The following is a 21,947-nucleotide window of genomic DNA, read 5'->3' as shown; positions in this document are numbered from 1 at the left end:
TAAAATTTGTGTAGCAAATCAGAGAAGAGGGACATTTATGGGATATTTGATATGTATTGAGCAAGACTTTTTTTCTTGGAAAATTTGTTGGACTTTGTTTGTCCTTAAGCACCTTAGGATTACTATGGAGGATGTATGGATTTTCATTCCCAATTTAGATGGGGGAATTCCCTGCTCTGTGTAACAGGCAGCTATGGCTAATAAAGAAGGAGCCTTTGGCAAGGATTTAATCCAATGGTAACACTGAGTCAGATCAAAATCCATTTGCAGCATTTGACCCATTTTCTATGGGAATGATGACCATGGAGAAGGAAACCAGGATGTTCCCACAAGGTGTGCAGTGGCTGCTTTCCTCCAGTTTCAGATTAGTGCTGTGTCCTTCCAGCAGGGAGCACAAGTGTAGGGGACCCCTGTCACACACAGCCCGAGGCAGTGGCAACGCCATTCCCTTTAGTATTGATCTGGCAGTGTGGGATTCACATTCTCTGAACCTGAGAGAAGCAGTGAGAGAAGCAGAGAAGGGAATTATCAAAACAATTCTTATCTCATTCACTGCTCCTGTGTTGTGCCAAAGCAGAATGCGATATGGAGTTTGTTTGCCCAAGGTGATGGTGTTTTGTTTCCTTGGCCTATCAGTGTCCAGACTGTGGGTCAGCAGACAGTCATGATATTTTGTTCAGCTGCGTGTTTGTGCAGTTTAGATGTAGTGTAATATAGAATAGAATAGAATAATATAGTACAAAAAAGATAATTAATGAGCCTTCTGATATCATGGTGTCCTCCTCATCATTCCTCCTTCCATCGCGGGGTTGCCTGTTTTCCGACCGGGCAGCACTTCCTCAGCTTTCCCTGGCCTGTGTTCCCACAGACATCATGGTGCTGATCGCATCCATCGCCGTGCTGGCAGCGGGCTCCCAGGGGAATGTCTTTGCCACCTCGGCCCTCAGGAGTCTGAGGTTCCTGCAGATCCTGCGCATGATCCGCATGGACCGGCGCGGCGGCACCTGGAAGCTCCTGGGCTCCGTGGTCTACGCACACAGCAAGGTGAGCAAGGCCCAGGCAGGGATGTGGGGCTGCTCTTTGTGTTCTCCCCACCACGGACACTGCTTTGGTTCAGCTCTCCATCCTAAAGCTCTTCCAGGCCTGTGGAAATTGGAAGGACACTGTAGGGACACAGGGGAGAGACACAAAGTCTGATGGAGTGCTCCTCCAGACAAGGAGGAAAGGGAGAGAGATATTCCAGTCATGGAACCAATCCTCGGTGTAAGGGCATCAGTTTGGGAAGAGGTTGTTGGTAGTTTTTTGCTTCCTTATGCTATATTTATGATTTTAACACTTCTTCTGCTTCATTCACTTTCTTTTCCCCAGAGAAGCTTAGCCAGCTTCTCCAGCACTGTGTGAAAATCACAGCAAATTTGTGTGTCTCCTTTTCCACCGTTGCATTAATCTAATCCAAAAATAATCACTCCTGTGAATTCTGAATTAAAATTTGGGAGATAGTCCATCCAGACCCCAACTTCACAGGTCCTCCTTTAGTGGATTGGACCTGACCTAAGTAGAATCTCCAGAGATCTGGGGGTTCCTATTTCAGTTTCAGCTCTGCTTCCCTGTGTGAACTGGGGAATTATCAGAGTTTTTAAAGTCTCAGTTCCAGTTCTTGCAATAATGGAGCTCTTAACACTCAATTCTCCATTTGCTGTGTGTGTTTGGATGATTTGATTTTCGGACCTGGCAGAGCCATGGTCCCATCACAGAAAGTGCCATCACTGATCTCCAGTTAAAGCCCCAAACCCTAAACAACTGCAGGGAAAGTTCAGACCCAGCAGCAAGGAAGAAACTCAGTGTTTGAAGATGCGCACCAGGACTGCAATTATCCTCTTCTTACTTTTAATGATCTCACAGGAGCTGATTACTGCCTGGTATATTGGCTTCCTGTGCCTCATCCTGGCCTCTTTCCTGGTGTACTTGGCCGAGAAGGGAGAAAATGAGCACTTTGATACATACGCAGATGCACTTTGGTGGGGTCTGGTAAGTAATTTCCATAGAGCAGCTGCTGGTTATTAAAATAAAATGTCCATTAACCCTCCATCTTCTATCACTTATGTGAGGTATCGACTTAGGCAGTGCTTAGTTAACATTTTTATTAAATGGCCTCAGGCTGCTCCATTTAGCGCTTTTTCTTACATAAACCTCATAGAAATTGTTGGGGGATCACATTTCTGCACTGGCTGGAGCTGCAGGGGAGCTGAGAACTGGTGTGCTCCCAGTCATGGGACTGAGCTCTGTCGTGACAGAGGCAGGTCAGAGAGAGATCCCACACCACAGGGTGCTTTGATCATTGTTTTGACAACTATTGCTGCCCTTTAATTATTTAAATTGCACTTGGGCAAGGCGCTGTTGAATATGCTAGAATGAATTTCATAAAATTAATAGGTCCTAAGTAACAGGCTCCAGTGGGGTGAGCACTCCCCATCACATTTCTGCTGAAAGGGCAGTATTTGTGGTTTGCTGTGCCTGTGTGTGTGCATGTGAATTATTGGATTACCCGATTAACAAAGAGAGAATTAATGACATTCTAATCTTCTTGCATTATTGTTCTTCTGCTCCATCACTAGTTTGGCCTTGATTACAAAGCATGTAATGAAAATCCCCGATCTGATCAAATCCCAATAACAGGCTTGGGGAGGAATCAGCTGATCAAGCAGCTCCTCCATTCCAACAAAGGGAAAGAGGCAGCAAATTGCTTTTCAAGCCCCTTAGTTAGGACAGAAAAATAAAAACAAAGCCCAATTTGACATAACGAGAAAATAAACAATGAAGGAGAAGTGACAGCCCAGATTAGAGCTCAGTCTGGGGAGAACCATGGGCAGATTTATCCCTTCTGCTTCTGAGACTGTTTTGCCGCTGAGAAGTTCCGAAAAAAAAAAATTGAGTTTCATTAAAATAAACAGTTTTTGTTAGAGTCCAGCTCATAGATCCAATATGGGCAGATGTTGAGAGATGGGACAAAACAAATTTCAGGTTCAGAAGCTCATCCCTTCGTTGATCTTAGTGTATCCAACACTTCTTGTTGTCTATAGAAATTACAAAAATATTGCAAACCAGCTTTGCAGTGATTATGGAGAGAGCCTTGCTCCGACTCTGCATTTCAGTAAGGATTAACCACATTGATGCATTTTTTAACCACTTGGTCAAAATAGCATCTAATTGATAAGGCTTTTAGTGGGCCCAATTAAAAGGTGCTTTGGGATCCTACTTCCATTTGTGTAAAAGTGATTTTTTACTCTAAATGGAATGCATGTTTCCAATGCCACATCAGCATGGTGTCAGTTCCCATCCCTGGGGCCAGTGATGTCCATGTGTTACAGGGACAGCCTTTGGGATCAGAAGTCTCAAAGATGTTTTTAATCAGACCATCCCTCTCTTTGGGTTTGTCCTACCAGTCCCAGGCTCTCCAAATCCTCTTGGAAGCCTCGGGGGATTAGCCAGCACTTCCCACTAGTGGTGTCCATGGACTGAAGTGGGAAAAAGTATCTTCCCTTGCAGTTTGGAATTCTGGAATTTGGAATTCTGGAATTCAGGGGCCTCTGTCTCCAACAAATCTCTCAAGTCCTTCCCTAAAATGCAGACAGCTCTCTCCTGGTGCATTGCAATAACACAAAACCCTTCTCTAAATGAGGTGGTGTGAAGGAGCTGTAATTCATCCTCTCAGCCCAACACGCTGTTGTTAAATAGGGGAGTGGAGACCAGCTGATGGGCACTGCTGGGAAGGTTGGGAATAAACAGCAGCAGATTTTTGTGCATGCCAATAGCTTTCCTGAGCTGCTGAGAGGGAGTCTGGGGGAACAGAGCTGGTTTGCTTCCCCTGCCGAAGGCACAACCCCTCCTGGGGGAGGTTCCGAGCTGCCGCCAGCCTCTGCACCAGATGGCAGCTCTCTCTGTGACAGCAAAAGGCACCAAAACGCTCCCAACTGGTGTGAAACCAGCACGTGAGCAGGGCGGGTGTTGGGCTGTCTCTGCATCCCGTGGAGCTGCCCATCCCTGCTGGTGCCCCAGCTCCCCAAGCTGCATCATGACCCGGCTCCTCTGTGTGCCATTTGGCTGTTGTGGGAGTTTTGACTGAGTTGTTTCAGTTTTAAGGCTGTCTGACCAAAGGCTGGGCACTGATCTCCTCCCTGCAGATCACTCTCACCACCATTGGCTATGGGGACAAGTATCCACAGACCTGGAATGGGCGGCTGCTGGCGGCAACCTTCACACTCATCGGTGTCTCCTTCTTCGCCCTTCCTGCTGTAAGTGGGTGCTGAGCTCACCTGGGCCTTTTCCCCAGCCCCTGGTGCTGGGGACACTCTAACAGCTACAGTGTCATGAACTCAGAGACCTTCTGACTGTAATGCTCTATGGCTTTTGAGTCAGAAAATGGGGGAGAAAAATAGAAAGCCTATTTGAATATCCCCAACTTAGAATTGTGTGCATGAGCAAATGGGATGGGAGCTCTAGATTTGGCTTTGCACAAATATTTATGGAAGCAATAAAAAGTAATTTTTTTCCCCAGAAGGCTGTTCCTTGGGGTAATTAATGGCTTTAAGATGAGAGAGGGTAGGTTTAGATTGGATGTTATGAAGAAATACTTTCCTATGAGAGTGGAGAGACACTGGCACAGGTTGCCTAGAGCAGATATGGCTGCCCATCAAGGCCAGGCTGGACTGGGCTTGGAGCAACCTGACCTAGTGGAAGGTGTCCCTGCCCATGGCAGGACGTTGGAATGAATTGAGCTTTAAGGTCCCTTCCAACCCAAACCAGTCTGCTATTCTGTGATTACACCATTTCAGCAAATTCCCCCTGTCCCTTTGGCAGTGCATTTCAATGTGTTGTGGGATCAGGATTCCTGTGAGGATGATCTGTTGAATGCCAGCACACTGGGGTTCTTTTGTATTTTATCAGTTGACTGGAGATAGTTTGGGAAAACTTGCAATTCCAGTGAGTGCCAGCAAAGTCAGCTGCCCCTTGGAGAGTGCATGCCATTGATTACCAGGATGGAGGCTCTTTCCTTCCTCTAGTTTGAATCACAAAATGAGCCAGGAAAAAACATTTGGAGGGAAAGCCACAATTTTTAAGTGGAAGCTTGTGGCAAATTGTTGTTCTCTTCCCCAGGGCATCTTGGGTTCAGGATTTGCTCTGAAGGTTCAAGAGCAGCATCGACAAAAACACTTTGAGAAGAGGCGAAACCCAGCAGCGGGCCTGATCCAGGTGAGGGTCACATCCAAGGAGCCTTGTGGTGGCACCATCCTGGTTTTAGGGGGCTTCATAGACTTTTAGAAGTTGGGAAGGAGACAAATGGGGCCGTGTGTGTAAGGTGTGAGACAGCAGGCGGTGACTGGTTTGGTCTGGGAATAAATGCCAGGAAATCAGCTATGGGGAAACAGCATATGTGGTAGGGAATCTAGAGAGAAAAGAGATGGAATTCAGCAAGCAGCCAGCTCAGCAAGACAAATGCATTAGGACAGTCTGTTTTCACCCTTTTTTCTCCCCAAAGAGAATATTTATCCTGATATAAAGGTACAGTTGGGAGCATTTTCTTCGCAAGAACAGATGTCCGTGCAGAAGGCTTGCCTTGTTGTATGTCTTGGAGAATTGAAATTAGTCATTTTACATTCTCCTGCTCCTCTCTCTCCATATTTTTCACTTGTTAATGGCCAACAACACCCATCCTTACCTCTGCCCGGCAGTGAATGCCTGGGACCTGCAGCATTTTTAACTGGGCACACATGGTCAGGAGTGTCATGGCACCACGCCACATTTGTCACCAAATCAAGGGGAAGGCAGAATGCTGGATCTATGCCACAGGACTGGGTGTTCGTTGAGGTTTATAAACCCAGGGGTGGTTCTGGCCATGCCTGGGTACACAATCCCACTGGGTTTTCTCCTGCACAGGCGGCTTGGAGATTTTATGCCACCAACCTGTCCCGGACAGATCTGCACTCCACCTGGCAGTACTACGAACGCACCGTCACCGTCCCCATGTACAGGTACCTCCTCCTCCAGCCTCCTCCTCCACTGCCTTCCTCGTGATGCCACTGTCTCCATAGTTATTTTTGTTATCTGAATATATAATTTTGCTTATTTATTTAATTTTTTTTTTGGTTGAAAAGTTGATTTTGATTTCCTTAAGGGCTGGTATATGCTTTTGCTTTTGGAGGTTTTATTTGCTTTGTATTTTTTCATTGTTTTTCTTTTTTGACTTGATTTTAATTTCCGTGTTGCTTTGTGTTTTCTTTTTTTCTTCCCATGTCTTTGTGTGTGTACATGCTCTTCTTTTCACCTTTATTTCTCCACGCCTGCTGGTAGTTGCATTGTGTTGTGACAGTTGCCGTGCCCAGGTGTGAAGACTTCCCTCCAAGCTGCCCTGGATCATAGGTAAACACCACCCTCACCCTACCTGCAGCTCCTTGTGCCCTCTCAGGCTCTCCTTGCTGGTCCAACTGGTCTCTAATGATCCTTCTGCCTTTCAGCAAACTTCTCTCCCACCCTTGACCAGCCTGGCCCTCTCCCAGGTGCATTTTCCCTGGGTCCTCCTTTCCTTTCTTTTCCTTTTTTACCTCTCAGAGGAGGAAAACTAACTCGGGATTCAGGGAGCGTTTTCCCATTCCTTGTATCTCATTTATCCGTCCCAGGGAGTTGACACAAGCAGGGAATGACGTTGGAGCCATGATGGATGAGGCTGCTGAGCACCAGAGTGTTCTAGCAGTTCCCACCTGCCTTGCTCTACCTGCAGTAAAACCAGGCAGGTTTTTATGGTGAAACCATTCAGGTTAGAGCAGTGCTGTGGAAATTCACAGCCTCCTGGGATTTGGAGCTTCATGGAGCTGGGGACAGAGTCCCCTGCCATGCCTCCCAGCCCTCCAGGACATGGGGAAGCACAGCATCCTTCATGTTCCCTTTGGGCCTGGTGGCTTCATCAGAAGCTAAAATACAAAATGTTCTACTCATTTTCACCCCACACCTCCCTGTATCCTGGGCAGGGCCATATGCCCCTTCCTGGTGTATTTTTGGAGCCTATCCATGACTCTCTGTGTTTGTAGAATGGTTGGATATGTTTGTTAGATGTTCCTGTAGCTCTGTGGGGTTTTGTTGGGTGTGATGGGGCTCCCTGTGCCCCATCTCCCTGCTCCCACGCAGGGCTGTGGCCCAGCACTGGGCTGTGCCACTGCAGGAATAATTCCTTCCTGATTTCCCATATTACTGGTGCCTTCTAGCCCTCAGGCAGACAGCCTGGATGTGTTTTCTGGGGTAAGCTTTAGCCTGTAATTCATACACAGCAGCCAGCCTCTTAACCCATCATAAAAACCTGTTGGAAGTCCCATTGTTGTGGTCAGTAAGTTCTCATTGGATGCATTCCCAGTGTGTGTCTGATTGGTTGCTTTTCCCCTAGAAATTTATGAACCAACATGAAGGTTTTATGTAAAAAACCCAAAACAACAACAACAACGACCCAACAGAACAGAACAAAGCTGTTTTCCAATAGCATTAAACCCACCCATTGAAGCTCTCCCTCCCAGTACCTGACCTCCTGGTTGTACCTTTGCAGCACTGCCTGGGATCAGCTACTGGAGAGGATGAGGATGGAGCTTGGCCCAAAATCCACTGCAAAATGCAGGCACTCAGGGCTTGTTTTCAGTGGACTTTGCCAGATTTTACTGCTCTTTGAAATACTGAACTTACCATGCAGCCAGACATGCAGTGACACCCTTTTGATTACCTGTTACACAACCCCCTTGTTAAAACCTGTATTTCCACAGAGCTAATATGCAGGAAGAAATCTGAGCTAAAGATCTCCAGAAAAGGCTAAATAGAAACTCTGGGGAGGAGAAAGAGGCAAAAAAATGTAGTTTGGAGAGCCTGCTTATCTTGAGTGAAAAGCCAGGAGAGGTTTTTAGCAGGGTTGTAGCAGTTTTGCTGGCTGCTGCTGTGGGTGCTGCTCAGCCCCACACCCTGGGGTTCCTTAGAAATGGATTTCTCTGAGCTCTCAGCTTCTCCCTTAAACCCCAGCTCCTGTTTGTGCTAAGATCAAGTGAACATCACCTGGGCAAGTGAGCTGTGGGTGCACCAGTGGATTCAGCCCTCAATGAAATTGTTTTACCAAAAACCAGCGAACTCCTGACTATATTTTGAATGCTGTCAAATTAAGTAGATTTATTTTTTTTTTAAAAAAAGGGGAGTAACTGTATGTTCTGGCTGCAGCTTGCATCACTCACACTGACCATCTCTCCTTGCCTCCCCACTTCCCCAGGCCATGGGCAGGCACTGGCAGCCCTGTGCTGCTGCTGGTCCTGCTGCAGCCACAGCAGCACGTCAAGCCCAGCAGCCCCTTAAGGCTGTGGCTGCTGACATGTGGCTGCAATGCACAGTGTGGTGTGGAAGTGGGCTAGAGGAACACAAAATCCCCTCTCTGGTGCCTGGGGATGATCTGCAGTCACCACTACCTTGGCATCCTTTCTGCTCAGCACTGAGCTGCTCATCCCTCATAGCAGGAGGCTGTGCCTTTAGCTCATCTCTCTTCCCAAGGCATCTCTGGAAAGGCTTGGCTGCTTGATGTGAGAAAATTGTTACAAGTGCCTTGGAGGAGCTCATATGGCTCCAGAGCATCACTCCAATCACTGCAGTAGAGCTACTCTGATTTGTTTGGGGGAAAATATGGTGGCCTCTGAGAGAATCCCAGATTTCATCTTTAAATCCAAAATGTGGCAGGACCAAATTCTGAAATACGCACAAGGCTTCTGTGTGTGCAGGTGTGGTTTGGGTTGGTGCACCCAGACATCATAAATAACCTGTTCTGCATCAGCCACTGGATTTATTGGGGAAAAAAAAATCTGCTCTTATTGTCACTCATGAGAGCAGAGCCTTGCTCTGAACTGCTATCATATATTGGCCTTCACTAAAAAAATCAAATCCATGGGAACATCCTGCCCATCAGCAGCCCAGCCCAGGCTGTCCCCAACTGGTGGAGTTGAGGATGTCCCATGGAAGGTCTCTGGGAGGCCCCCACACTTTCCCTGCCCCGTGGTGCCCATTTGCTCTCAGAGCAAGGTGCCAGCTGCCTGTCCCCGAGGGTGACACGGGCGTGCCATGGCTCCTGAGCCAGCCACAGCAGGAGCCAGCTCAGCCCCTGCTCCTGTGCCCACCTGTGAGCCTGGCCACAGCATCTGCTCCTGGGGACACACTTGGTTCATATGCTAATTTTCTTTATTCTGTTTCTTTCCCCCTCTCCTCCACCCCAACTTTCCCCCCCTGTTTTTCTTTCTCTTACCCCTTTGGTTTTCTTTGGTGAAAACACTTGAAAAGCACGCAAACGCAAACGTATGGTGCCTCCAGGTATGAAGTGCATGTGACTCTGAAAGTGTGTGTCATGTCACTCCTTGTTCTTCATTTGGGACTGTAACGTGAATTTAAAAAAAAGCCAAAACAACAAAACAAACAAACAAAAAGAGACAGAAACCTTTGAGGATGAGTTTTTTCCCCAAGGAATGAGCGAAAGCCCAAAGCAGACACGCCCTGCTGCTGCTAAAGACTAACCCTGCACCTCCATGTACATCTTAGCTATTGGTACACACAAGTGTTGGGAAACTGCCAAAATGGTGATGTCAGGAAGGAGAAGGGGAGCGTGCTTGATAAGCTTGCTTTGTTAAGGATGATTTCTTGATGGTCTTTCCAACCTTCCCCGATCCATGCAACGCTTAACAAGAAAACATCCCCATTCATCTTCCATTGCCCTCTGCCCTCGCTCCCCTGTGTTCCCTCTCTCAGCCCTCTTCTCCCATCCTTCATTCTGTCATTTATCTGGCTCTGAGCTGCAGGAGTTGTGCCCACCTGGTGATGCTGGCTTTGAGTTTGCTAGTGTGGTGGCACCACAGGGCACATCAGTGGTGGCACAGAATAAAACCTCCAGAGCAGCTGTGCCTGCTTTTAAGGGTAAAACCTGGAGAAGAGAAAGATCTGGAATGCTAAACTGATATGATCATTCATTTCTTTGAGTAATCCAATCTGATTTTTTGGTGAAAGAATGCTTCATCTCAGCAGGACTTTTCCATTTCTGTTTTTAGTTCCAAGACCCACCTAGAGCTAAGCAGTTATTAGCCACAGTTATTCAATCTGGGACTTAACCTTTTGGGATCAATCCAAATGCAAAGTCCTGGATATGGCTGTGTAAGATTTATGATAAATAATATTATCTCAGGTTCTGCAGAAAGGAGTAGATTTGCAAATCACAGGAGTATTTTATATGAGATGGGTATCTGAAGGTGTAGTCAAGTTAATATTTTAAGATGGGGAATAAATGACTTTCATTTCAAGACTGCAGGACAAGCTCTGTTCTGAGAGCAGCTTAAATCCTCCCTAGATGCAGTAATGCCACTAGAGCTGATGTGATTTAGTGCCTGATTTTGAAACCCAGTTCCACTTTTCACAGATGCAAGTTTTACAGCCTTAGTAAATCACACTTACTGCTCTATGTGCTTAATTTATAGCAAATTGCATCAATGAACTGCAAGTATAATATTAAGAATATATTTTCCTGTTGTGCTGAACAGCAGCCTGTTTTGAGAATCAGACATTTTTCTACTACTGGCAGAGGAATAAGAATGTGCCACTTCTGTTCCATTTGTCGTAATGAAGTATTTTATAAGCTCCACAAATGTTCTCAGTCATGAAAAATAGCTTCAGTTGGAGACATAAAGTCATGGTTAGGGCACAAATTGGCTGCTCATAGAAACTCTAGCACTGCATGGAGGCTCATTTAGGTTCCTACCCCATTCCAGCACCATTCTCCTTGTCACCATCTACCTTAACTGTTCATCCTGGGACTGTTCCAAAAAATCATCGTGGCGTCCGCGAGCGTGTCGTGGTGTGTCCCTGTGGCTCCCACCGTGTCGTGTGCTGCTGCCCTCCTCGTGTCGTGGGGTTCTGGTGGTGTCCTGGCCCGAGGCATGGCCTCCCTCCTGTCCCCTGATGCTTGAACAGTTCTCTGTGCTCCCAGGAACAGCGGATCCTCCTTTCCCTGCGGATGCGGGAGCCAGCAGCTGGAGTTAGCGTGGCCTTTCCCTGTGCTGTACTGGGAGGGGTGGTGGAGGCAGCTGGGGGGACCTGCAGCAGCTCACAAGTGTTGCTGTGGTGGGTGGCATGAGCTGTGTGTGTCCCGTGGTGTGCACATTCCTCAGCCAGCTCCCCCCTAACCAAACGTGCTTCCCTCGCTAACCAGTGACACACGGAGCGGGAGGAGAGAGAGAAAACGTGAGGAGCCCCAGCCAGAGGTTCCTCCTGCACCTGGCACCTGTGTCCCCTGGGCACACAGCATTCCACAGCAAAGCTCAGTTCAAGAGCTGTGCAGAGTTTTGCCTTTTTTTTTGGTGTTTTTTTAAGGTTCTGGAGAAATGGTGTGGTGCAGTAGCTGTTCCTCAAGCTGCTCTTGCAGTGACAGGTCAGGCTGAGCACTTAGTTGAGATTAAATTTCAGGTCAAGTATATGTTTTCACTCATTTTTAGTAATAATTATTTCATTAAAACACTGGTTGTTTCCACCTCATGTGTGCCAGGCCCATGAACCAGCCACAGAAATGGTGAATTTCTGTGTTTGTTGTGTGTCTGTACTTCCTCATGGAAGCATCCGCAGTGTCCCAAGAGGTGGGTGCCTTCAGCACCCTGCAGACCATGGGCTGATGCAAAAGAAATCATTACTTTTGGAATCCTGAACCCTCCAGTCTTCTGAGCTATTGAGCTCCTCAGCTGAGACTTCCACCAGTGAGAGCTTGGGATTTGCAATCCCAGCTGGAGAAAACGGGGTGATTTTCCTGTGTTCTGCTGGGCTATGGACCTCCCTGAGGAATTAATTCACCAAAGAAGAGCTGTGCACCCTTCATTAGCTGCTGAGTACACCCTGTGCTGGATTTATGCACCACCTCTGCCAACCTGGAATGCATCTCCAAACCCAACTGAAGGGAGGTGACAGCCCAGCACTCATGCACAGCTCCACTGCATCAAGGTCAGCTTCTTCTGATGTCTGGAATGAAGAGGATCATTAATTCAGCAGATCAGGATGTGCTTTTCTCTGGATGGAAGCGACTGAGGAGCTGAGCCAAAATTTTTCAGGCCTATTTTTATTCTTTTCTCCATACTTAGAATTGGAAAATTTTCTGATTGCCTCAATCTTGTGAACACAAAATCTCTGCTGAACCACTGTGATTTTGAGGAAGAGTTTTGTGCCTGCAGAGAAGAGGCTTTTCCAGTTGAGTTGGATTTTTTGTTTTTTAGTTAAAGTGTGAAACTACTGGTCTCATCATGACTGAAAAAATGAGAGCATGAATATCTCTCCCTTTATTTTATTAGAAGCCTCATTCCTTATAGTCTCCTCCCTAACACCTCCATCCTATGTTTCTCTTGGTTGAAAACCTGGCTGGGAATATCAATATGAAATATTTATGGACCAAGCAATATTTATTCCCAGGTTCTCAGGGAAGAACTCCCAAATGGATGTGGAGCTAATTCCGTGGCTTTTAAGCAGGATAGGCCAAAGGATGTTCTCTGGGTTTTTAATTCTTACCAGGATTCCCATTGTCAGATTCTTTTTTTTTTTTAACTGAGAAGGAAAGGAAGCCCTATGGTTTCTGGAAGGCAGTGACACAAGATTTTGTCTCAGTTTAGGGCAAAATCTGACATGGAGAGTAGGGAATTGCAGCCCACTGCTCTTTCTCCTGGGATGCTTCCAACCCCAGGTCCTTGTTTTCTCTGCTTCTCCACCTCATGCCTTCCCACATTCCCAAGAGCAGCAGGGTTGAGTTTTCCTATTTTCCCCCAAAGCTGGAGTTTCTCTCCATTTAGCAATGCCAACCTGCCAGACTACAGCTCTGCCAAAACACCACCGGGCTGCCCAGGAACCCTGGCAGCTGCTTGGTTTTGGGGAGGTTCAAAATGCAGTGGTGCAGACAAGTTTCTCTCTCTCTCTCGCTGTCACTTTCTCTCTCTTACCCCACTGCTCTGCCTCAGGACACTGTTGGAAGTGGCACCAAACCCCTCTCCATCCTTCCCGAGCTGGCCCCCAGCTGCAGTTGGTGGCACAGAGCTGGTTCTGGTTGAAAGGATGGGGCAGCAGGGGAAGTTGCCGAGACAGGAGGCTCTGCAATCAGCTCTGAGTGGATATTAATGCCTGTTGTTTTCTCCCTCTAGACTCATCCCTCCTCTGAACCAGCTGGAGCTCCTGAGGAACCTGAAGAGCAAGTCGGGACTGACATTCAGGTTAGCAGCAGAGTTAAGAGAGTTTGGAACGCACACACTTTGCAGTATTTTTCTTTTTTTCTTTTTTTTTCCTTTTTTTCTTTTTTTCCTTCCTGCCTTTTGCATATGGACATCCTTGAAGATGAAAGAGGTTTGACAGCTGGTCCCACATGGGTCACTCAGTGACCTCCTCCCTGCCCCTCTCCCGTGCTCTACATGAATTCCTTCAGCCTAACTTGGCTCTGGAGCAATGTCACAGTGCTTGACTGACAACTCAAAGCCATATTCTCAAAGGGGCTGATGGAGGTAGTGATCCCAGTCTTTCTCTGACCTTTCTGCTCCTCACCACACTCAGAGGACCCTCAGGCCCATGATGTGTTAATTCATTCTCTGTTCCCCCCAGTGACAGCAGGCAAGGTTGCAGCAGTGAGACATTTTTGCTAAATTGGCTATGGAAGGGTTTACATGAACCCACCCAGAAGGGCAGGAGTCCTGCACCTTCACCCTCTGCTTGGGAGGGGAAATTCCTGGGGTTTTTGAGCACTCCAGGCTGCCCTGTTGGTGAATGGGGAGTGTGCTGACCCTGGGATGGATGGAGCAGTGCCAGTGGGCATCAGGGCCAGCTGGGGGGTGTGGGATGGAGCCTGCCCTCCACAAAGAATATACACCCCTGGGTCAGCCTGAGCAGTTTAAATGTGAGTATTTCAGCTAGTGACTGAGGCTGGGCTTCCAGGCTTTTCTGAGCAAGAAGCAGAGATGGGGGGAAGGAGATTTTTGTTAGTGTCTCCAGGCTGCTGCCTTTAGCTGAGGGAGAGGGGTCGGGCTCTGTGCAGGTCTCAGTGGTCACTGCTGAGCAGCAGCAGGGCCAGGGCTGGTGCAGCATCGCACTCAGAGGACACCTGTGTTAGGGGAGGCAGAGCTGTATCTGCTGAGAAAACACTGTCTGCTCCCTCTCTGGGGGGCTGCAGGGGCAGGACTGGTCGGGCCCCCACCAAACACCATTCCCCAGTGTAGGAGTTGTGAATCAGAGCAGCTTTTCCTCATTGCTGGAGGGAAATACCACCACAGTGCCTGCTCAGTGAAGGTGAGGGGTATTTTTCAGTGCCTTAGCATGGCTTGCAGTGTCCTGACTGCTCTTTTGTAGGCATTCAGCTCACTTTGTCCTCAATGATTTCTCAGGGCAATCCAGTTTTGGATCTCAATATGAAACTGCAAACACAGACTGTGGTGTCCCACTCCCTCCATGCTGCCTTTGCCAACTGCTTTGGTAAAGTAGCTGCCAAAGAGTCTGGAGGCACAAACCCCACCTGAGGTGTCAGGATGCCAGGGAAGGGGTCCATGCTCCTTCCCACCCATGTCCAATCCCAGCACCTGGTGTGAATCCGTGCATTCAGGGATCTGACATGAGCTCTGTGCCCATGGCCAGGGAGGAAAAGTGAATGCACCGAGGCCATGGGAGCCATTCAGACCCTTCCCCCTGTGCAAAACATGAGGGCAGTGCATTTCCAAAGGAAGGGGGCCGCTCTCTGAGCCCACAGAAGTCCTCCTGTGCTCACACAAATCACACGACCCTCAGGTGTCTCAGTGGTGTGTAGGCACAAGGATGGATTGGGATGAAATCTTCAACCCTGTGCGTTGTATGTGTCTTCTCTGAGGTTGTGTGAGTCTCCAGTGATCTTCTGTCCGGGCCAGAAACTCCAGGAATTAAGTGCTCCTTTCCCTTTCTTCTGTCCACAACTTCCACTTAGTTGTACTGTTGGTATTGTCGTTTCGTTATGTTTTAACAGTGAAGCAGCAACATCTTTTGCCACCTGACACCATGCTAATGTACTATTGCTTCTGTTTAAAGGAAAGAGCAGCAGCCTGAACCATCGCCAAGGTCTGTATCACTGCCAACACGCCATCCCCATGCATTCCCTGTAGATTTCTGTGTGTGTGAGTGTGTGTACCATGTCGTGGCACCATCGAGGGAAGCATTCCTAGGTATTACCGTGCTTTTCCTGTGCTGTGCAGTCCGATGTTATCTACGTGTATGCTGGACCTTAAATCATATCTTCCCTCCAGTCTGCCTCAGGCTGGAGCAGGGTAGCAAGGCTGGGGGGGAATGGAGAGTGGTGGCAGCACAGGCAGAGCTGGCAGACACTCACGGGGGTGACAGCAGGGCTTTGGTTTACGCTTCTTTATTTTATTTTGGTGCTGGGGTTATAGCTGAGTAACTCGGTGTAACACAGGCTCAACATGTGCCCAGGGCAGGTGAGGCTTTGCCTGTGTCTCTGTCACCTGTGCTGGGCAGAGGTGACGTGGGGACACGAAGCCGTCACCGCCTTGGCAACTCCTGCTGAGCTCCTCTCGCTGCAGGGCACGGCCTGGACCTGCTGCTCTCCGTGGGACACAGGAGGGCTCTGTGGCACGGCACAGGGTGGCATGGCAGAGACACCCTTGGTCCTCCCCACTGCTGGGGAGGAGGCACATTCCCTGCTCCATCTTCCCTCCACGCCTCCAGCCCACGGTGCAGAGCGAGCTCTGGGTCGTGGCGAGCACCTTCCAAGGGCGGCTGCAAATCTCACTTGTGGTAGAGCTTTTCTCCGTTCACAACTCCCCAGGGAAAGCAGCAGGGCTGGTGTTTGGGATACTTTTAGGACACTCTTCATCCACTTAGAAGTATTTAATTCTGGGATTTTTTTCGTCCTGTATTTTCCAGTTCTTTTAAAGAATAGTTCTGGAACTGAATCTCTTTTTTTTTTTTTTCCTTGGCTGATGAGACACAAACTGATGATCAGTGGAGATCATCTGCTTGGCTTTCTGATCTTCCATCTCATTCCTCAAAACACAGCTTATAGCCTAGATTTTGTAAACAATGAATACATTTTTCAGAAGTACAGCTAGAGCCTGGCATTCTGCAGATGTACCTCTCTGCCATGCCTCTTAGCTTATAAGAGGCCAGAAGCTAATTTTTCCTTGGCATAAAAGCCAACCAAAGATATCTGGGTAGATATACTGCTGACTAAAGGGTGGAAAATTTTATCTTTCCTTCCTTCCTTCTCCCTCTCCCCACCCCTTTTTTTTTTCCCTGTCATTCATTTGAGCTTTTCTTTGCAAGCAGAACCTTTGTAGCAGTCCATCTATATTCCTGCCAAATAACCCAAATCTCCAAGATCATGTTTCAACTATCCAGATTTTTTTTTTCGGTTTTTTTTTTTTTTTTTTTTTTTTTTTTTGTTAAGTGCAGCTTGAGTGAAGGCAGCCTCCATCCAGCATTATTAAAGCAGGGAGCATTACTTGGGAACAGCTCTCTGGGACCAGACCAAGGCTGAAATCTTGGCCACCTGCCTGTGGCATCAGGAGGGTCAGAATTTAATCCCACGGTCTGGCTGCTCTGCTGCTCTGCCTCAGCCAGTAGTAAACTTTGGGTGCATCAAATGGTAAATCCACATTTCTTGCTGTGCAATGGGACAAAATTCCTGTTCAGCCCCATCTCCTCCATAGCCAAGGAAATCTGAGGTATAAAAGTCCCTTAAAGGGTTATCCTAGCCAGCATCCTTGCAATCTAATCAGACTAAGCAGTCTTATTTCTGAGCCTTATTTCTAGTTTTTGAATTTTGGTCCTGTCTTGCAGGGTTCATATTTATTTACTTGACATCTGAAGTTGAGTACAATATTTCTTCGTAGAGGTTGCAGGTTTTTCCCTGATCATTTTCTACTTTCTCAACCTTATGTCACAGAAAGAAGTAAAAATAGTCCTTCCCTGTGCTTTTTCAGAGTAGTTTTTACTATTTATAGGTCCTTCTTCAGTGCCATTTCCAAGTGCTGTTTCCTGCTCCTGTGGTGCATCTGTCTCTTGTGACACTGATGGATTTTGTTGCTAAACCCCAGCCCAAGGAGGGCTGAAGCTGAGGGTCTGCAGCTGCTGTGCAGAGCTTTAAAGTTTATTCCATATCCTTCAGTTCTGCTGCCATGGCAGCACCAAAGCTCCTTCCTTCTGATTTGTTAGGGCAATACCAATTCTACCTGTCCCCACTGTCCTTTTCCTTACATCTGATAATTCCTCAGCCTTCAGGAAGGATTTTTGTGTTCAAGGGGGCCCAAATTGCCTATTTTCCCCCAATAAAATTTTCTGGGTCTTTTACATTCACATCCCAAATCTTCCACCCACTCGAATTTCCAGCAGCCTCTCAGTGATGCTCAGTGTGTCATCCTGCCCTTAGAAAAGAGAACTCATCCTGTTTCTCTGCCCACCTGACAGTTAATCACCCACTTGCTGCTGATGCTTCACTCAGGAAGCTCCTGGGGATGAATTGTCTCTCTTAGAAGACCCCAGCTCTACACTTTTACTGCTTCAGCTTGGGAAAGGATTTTCCACTTTGCATTTCCATTGCTGTAAGGAAACAGTCTTACACCTGGAGGGAGCTGGATCTTCCTCCTGTTTTAGTGATGTGTAGGGAGTGGCTGATTTCCTACATCCTTCTTTCCATAACAGATACACCACAAACCCCCTGCAGCAAATGGAACAGAAAGAGCTTTTTCACTATTTTTCACCTTATTATATTTCAATTTAGAGAAGGGATGCTGGCATGGCACATGGGGTTATGCTGTGCAGGATAAACATTGTCTTGCAAGGTCAGGGAGCATCCCAAGCATTCTGCCAGAGCAGAGGGGTGGCTGTTGGGGTCCTGCCCTCTGCCCCCAGTGCTGCTGTGGCCGTGCTGATTTCTGCCCACACAGCACTGGCAGAGCTGCTGGGACTACAGGAGGAGGTGATGGGGTCAGAGTGGCAGAGGCTCGGGGTCTCCTGCAATTTCTCTTGGGTGGCTTTTGATTTAGCTTTGGCATAAAATGGGACAGCTGATCTGAGAGACAGGTTATGTCCTTTCTCTGTGGTTTCTGCTTTGTTTTCCCACCACGAGCTTGTCTGCATCCCCATCCGAGTGCTGGGAACGCTCTGTGCTGCCTCGCTTGGGGAGCTCACCTCCCCCAGAGGTGGAGCCTGGGCTGTGATGAGCAGAAGAGATGCTGGCCTTTTCCTACATGCCATGTACCCCTTCTCCACGTTTTATTTTCCTCCCTTTAAAAAAACAAATGCTTTCAGAGCCTCCTGTTGCCCATCACTTTGGGTGTTGTGTCCATCCTGTCCCTGCCCCAGCCAAGCACTGCCCCCTGCCCCTCCCCAGGCTGGCTGTGCTGCCCATCCCACCTCTGAGACCCCACCACTGCCATGCAGGTCCAAACACAAATCCATCCTCCCTCATTTCTCCAGGGAAGGGGGCCTGCTCTGTGCTAGGGCTTTTCTCACCCCTCCTGCTGCAGAGAGCCAGCAGACCAGAGTGGTAATGGGGGGTGATTACTCTTCTGTTAATCAGGCTGAAAATTAGCTGTGGCATCTCGTTTCTGTTTGTTTTGCTTTGATTGTAATGTCAAAAAGACAGACACATGGTTCACCAGGGCTATGGAGGCTTCTGTATGAAATGTGGGCTTCAGATGCTCTTTAACAGATGGTTTGAGAAACATCTGAAGGCATCCACAACCACATTTCTTCCTCTTGCATTTTCCAAAATACAATTGGGTAAGAAGCTTAAAATTAATGAACCAAATGATCATAATAACACATTCATATCAGAGAAAAGGAAACAGAAGGATTGCAGGGAAGTGGGAAGCTAAAACTCAGATTACTTTGTCCAGCATGAGTTCAGTGCTGTAGGTGATGAGAGGAACCTCTTTGGAAGGTTGTTCTCAGCTGTGGCTTGTCCTTGACCCCAGTGAGCTCAGCAGGACCTTGGCTGTGTTCTGGGTGAATGCTGGGCTGGGTCCTTGTACCGTGTGTGTTTATCTGTGTGTATATCTCTCTCTCAGTGTGTGTATATGTCTGTCTGAGATACACACAACCCCAAGATCTCTCTTCAGGGGTGTGATTAAGGCTTCTGTACGCACTGGAGGATGCCTTTGGTTGACTCAGTGGGCCCCTGCTCATCCAGCCAAGGATGTCCAAGGTGTCCCAAACCTCTACTGCCCATGGAAACCAGGGTCAATCATGGGAACTCCATGGGCCACATGAGCCTGGGCTGGTGTTTGGCCTTCTAACCAATTTATCTGGTGTCAGAGACTCATGCTGGGACTGACAGTAATCTGGAAATAATCAGTTGCCTTTAGGGGAGCGGATTATTTGCACGGAAGGAACTGCATCTTTCTGGAGGGACTGCAGAGGAGACTGAGAGGACAGAAACCCATGTGTCTCCCTGAGGCTCTGCATGCTCAATATCCCACTCCCATGCCAGCTCCAGGACAGCCCTGGTAGCACCACCAGCTCCTGGGGCTACCTGGGGATGCAGGGTCCCATTGTGGACACCTGAGGAGTCCCCAGGATGCCGAGGGTGGCATCAGCTGAGCTTGCATGGGATGCTGTGCCCGTCAGCTCCTCTGATTACCCACCTCAAGTGTAAAATACCACTGGGATTTGATGCCCTTCAGCCTTTGCAGTCTGCCCCTGAATTCAGCAAGAGCTGCCTGCTGGTGGTTGGTGGCCTGGTGGGGTGATGGGGCCACGTCATTCCCCTTCCACAGGTAGAGGGCTGCTCCATGGCGTGGAGGACCCTGGTCCTGGTGGGGATCTCCTGGCAGGGCAGTGCCTGAGCAGCCATTTGGGATGGAGCTGTGGTGGTGCCTCCTCAAAGTCAGCAACTCTCCAGAAGTGGTAGGCCCTGTCTGAAAATCATTACAAAAACCAGATGTGTGAACACAGGTGTTCAACTCCCTTCCCATAAGGGACTGCACCACACCTTGTTTTTTTTATCTATTTTTGTTTTTTTCAATGCCAGGCTTAATGAAATGGTATTTTCCATATCAAATAATTCACAGATTAACTAGCTGTTTTTGTGAGTGGGTTTATTTTCGGAAAAAAAAAAAAAAAAAAAAGAAGAAATTTGAGATTTTTGGATATTATTTGACAAAACAAGTTAAAGTTTTGGCTTTCCATAGTTTATACAATTTGAAAAAACTTACTTTTTTATATATTTAGAGGAAGAATGGGGTATTATTTTTTGTTTCCAATACAGATGGTAAATCTTCCTGCAGTTAATTGTAGATAAACAGACACCACCAACTCAATGAGCAGAATGCCTCATGTCTAATAATTAAAATTACTGACCACAGTGAAACAAATTTCAGAAACCCTCATGATTTTTGATTTACTTATTTTTTCCTCACTGAACACTCAAACAGAACAATCCTGTCATGAACCCGGCCCTCAAAACACCTGTCTTTTAAACCCAGAGTCCATAATCAAAAGTTTCCTGTCTGGCATTTGCTTCCAGGTCTAATTTTTACTCTCCCCTCATTTCCAGTAAAAGCAAACCGTGCAGAGAGTCACTATGCGGATGCTGCTCAGGAAACTCTAGGTACCACGGGAAATGCGTCGCACGAAACTAATCAAAAGCTGCACGGCTCATTCTCCCTCTACCCTGCTACCACCCGTTCTGATCACTTCTCTGCTTAATAGAGGTACTAGATGAGTAAAATAAAGGTGGAAGAGCCTCCCCGCTGCCCGCCCCAAAATTAGAGCCTTGCCTGTTGTGCAGAGCGCACGAAGCAAAGGGATGAGGATGGGGAATTTGGGCTGGGCCAGCCAAGGCAGTGTCTGCTCAGCAAGGGAGGAGGCCAGGAAATGAAGTTAAACAAATCATCGAAAATTTTCAAAAAAAATCAAAATGAAAAATTTTAATTTTTTTTTTAAAGATCCCTTCCTCCCTATCACCCCATCCCTCCTCAAGGTCCAGGGAATCCTTGCAAATTGACTTGCACTGTACAGCAATGTCCAGTTAGTAGCATGAGAAATACCAGCTTCCTGCCTCTGCTCAGTCACCATTCCTTTGGCTCTGTGACCGTGACAAATTGACCTTTCCTAGCCTGGTGGCCTTTGGAAGCCACAGCTTGCCTATCTAGCACCTCTACTACGCAGCTAGAGAAGGACTAATCTCAGCCTGTCCCGCCAGACGTAGGGGACAGGGCTCCCCTGAGCGTTGACATTGGCCTTGTGAATGGTTCTGTTTCTAGACCCCCAGGGGGACAGACAGCTTTAGCTCAGGGCTTTCTTACGAGCAGGGTTTGCATCTTTTTCATCCAGCTGACAACCGCTAGGTGTTTTCAGGGACTTCCCAACCAGCATCCCTTAGTGCACCCACGGCCATATACACAGACACATAGATCTTCTCTTACTTGTGCGTAAATACTTTCCACACCTGCACTAGAAGAGTCTCTGCCCCCACCCCTGCTCCTCAGCAGCAAACATGCACCTTCTTGATCTCCCTCTGCCCAGAGTTTGCATGCTGTGAATGCTGGCAGGGGACCCCCAGCTCCTTGCCCCACAGCCAGGCAGGTGGACAGCCCAGGAGTGGCAGGGCACTGAGTGATGCCGCATGTTTGTGAACTCGGATTTTTGCATGCTCTTTTTTGGAGTCCGTTTTAATTCTCAAAATCACCAGTCTCTGTATCCCTCAGAAAGCCAACAAACTACAGCTTTGAAAGTTGTAAAACTGCAGCTCTAACAGTATATGTATCTCTGATTTTCTTCATTAATTGTTTCAACCTGTATCTTTTCTTTTCTTGCTATTTTTTGACCTGCTGGCTCTTTTTATTCTCTGTCAGTCTAGAGGGTAGGGCTCATGGCTGAGGTTTGCGTGTACCAGGTGCTCAGAA

The 21,947-nt window shown here is 47.7% G+C and overlaps 1 protein-coding gene across 8 annotated transcripts in view; it reads left to right on the top strand.

The window, feature by feature from the left end:
* The window catches only part of KCNQ2 (potassium voltage-gated channel subfamily Q member 2), a 73,914-nt gene that overhangs the window by 24,408 nt on the left and 27,559 nt on the right, over window positions 1-21,947 (top strand). For 4 of the 8 annotated variants that reach the window (XM_064730063.1, XM_064730058.1, XM_064730059.1 and 1 more), the window contains exons 4-11: window positions 869-1,044; window positions 1,903-2,028; window positions 4,182-4,292; window positions 5,155-5,250; window positions 5,935-6,029; window positions 9,343-9,372; window positions 13,215-13,283; window positions 15,112-15,141. In XM_064730063.1, the coding sequence (XP_064586133.1) occupies window positions 869-1,044; window positions 1,903-2,028; window positions 4,182-4,292; window positions 5,155-5,250; window positions 5,935-6,029; window positions 9,343-9,372; window positions 13,215-13,283; window positions 15,112-15,141 (733 nt within the window). Of the gene's footprint in view, window positions 1-868; window positions 1,045-1,902; window positions 2,029-4,181; window positions 4,293-5,154; window positions 5,251-5,934; window positions 6,030-9,342; window positions 9,373-13,214; window positions 13,284-15,111; window positions 15,142-20,596; window positions 20,651-21,947 lie in introns of all 8 variants that reach the window. The other 4 variants (XM_064730062.1, XM_064730061.1, XM_064730060.1 and 1 more) reach the window with 2 other exon arrangements.

This window comes from Zonotrichia leucophrys, chromosome 20 (genome assembly GCF_028769735.1).
Source record: "Zonotrichia leucophrys gambelii isolate GWCS_2022_RI chromosome 20, RI_Zleu_2.0, whole genome shotgun sequence".
NCBI classification, from domain to species: domain Eukaryota; kingdom Metazoa; phylum Chordata; class Aves; order Passeriformes; family Passerellidae; genus Zonotrichia; species Zonotrichia leucophrys.
The sequence above is the reverse complement of the archived record's forward strand: the minus strand, read 5'-3'. Positions and strand labels throughout refer to the sequence as shown.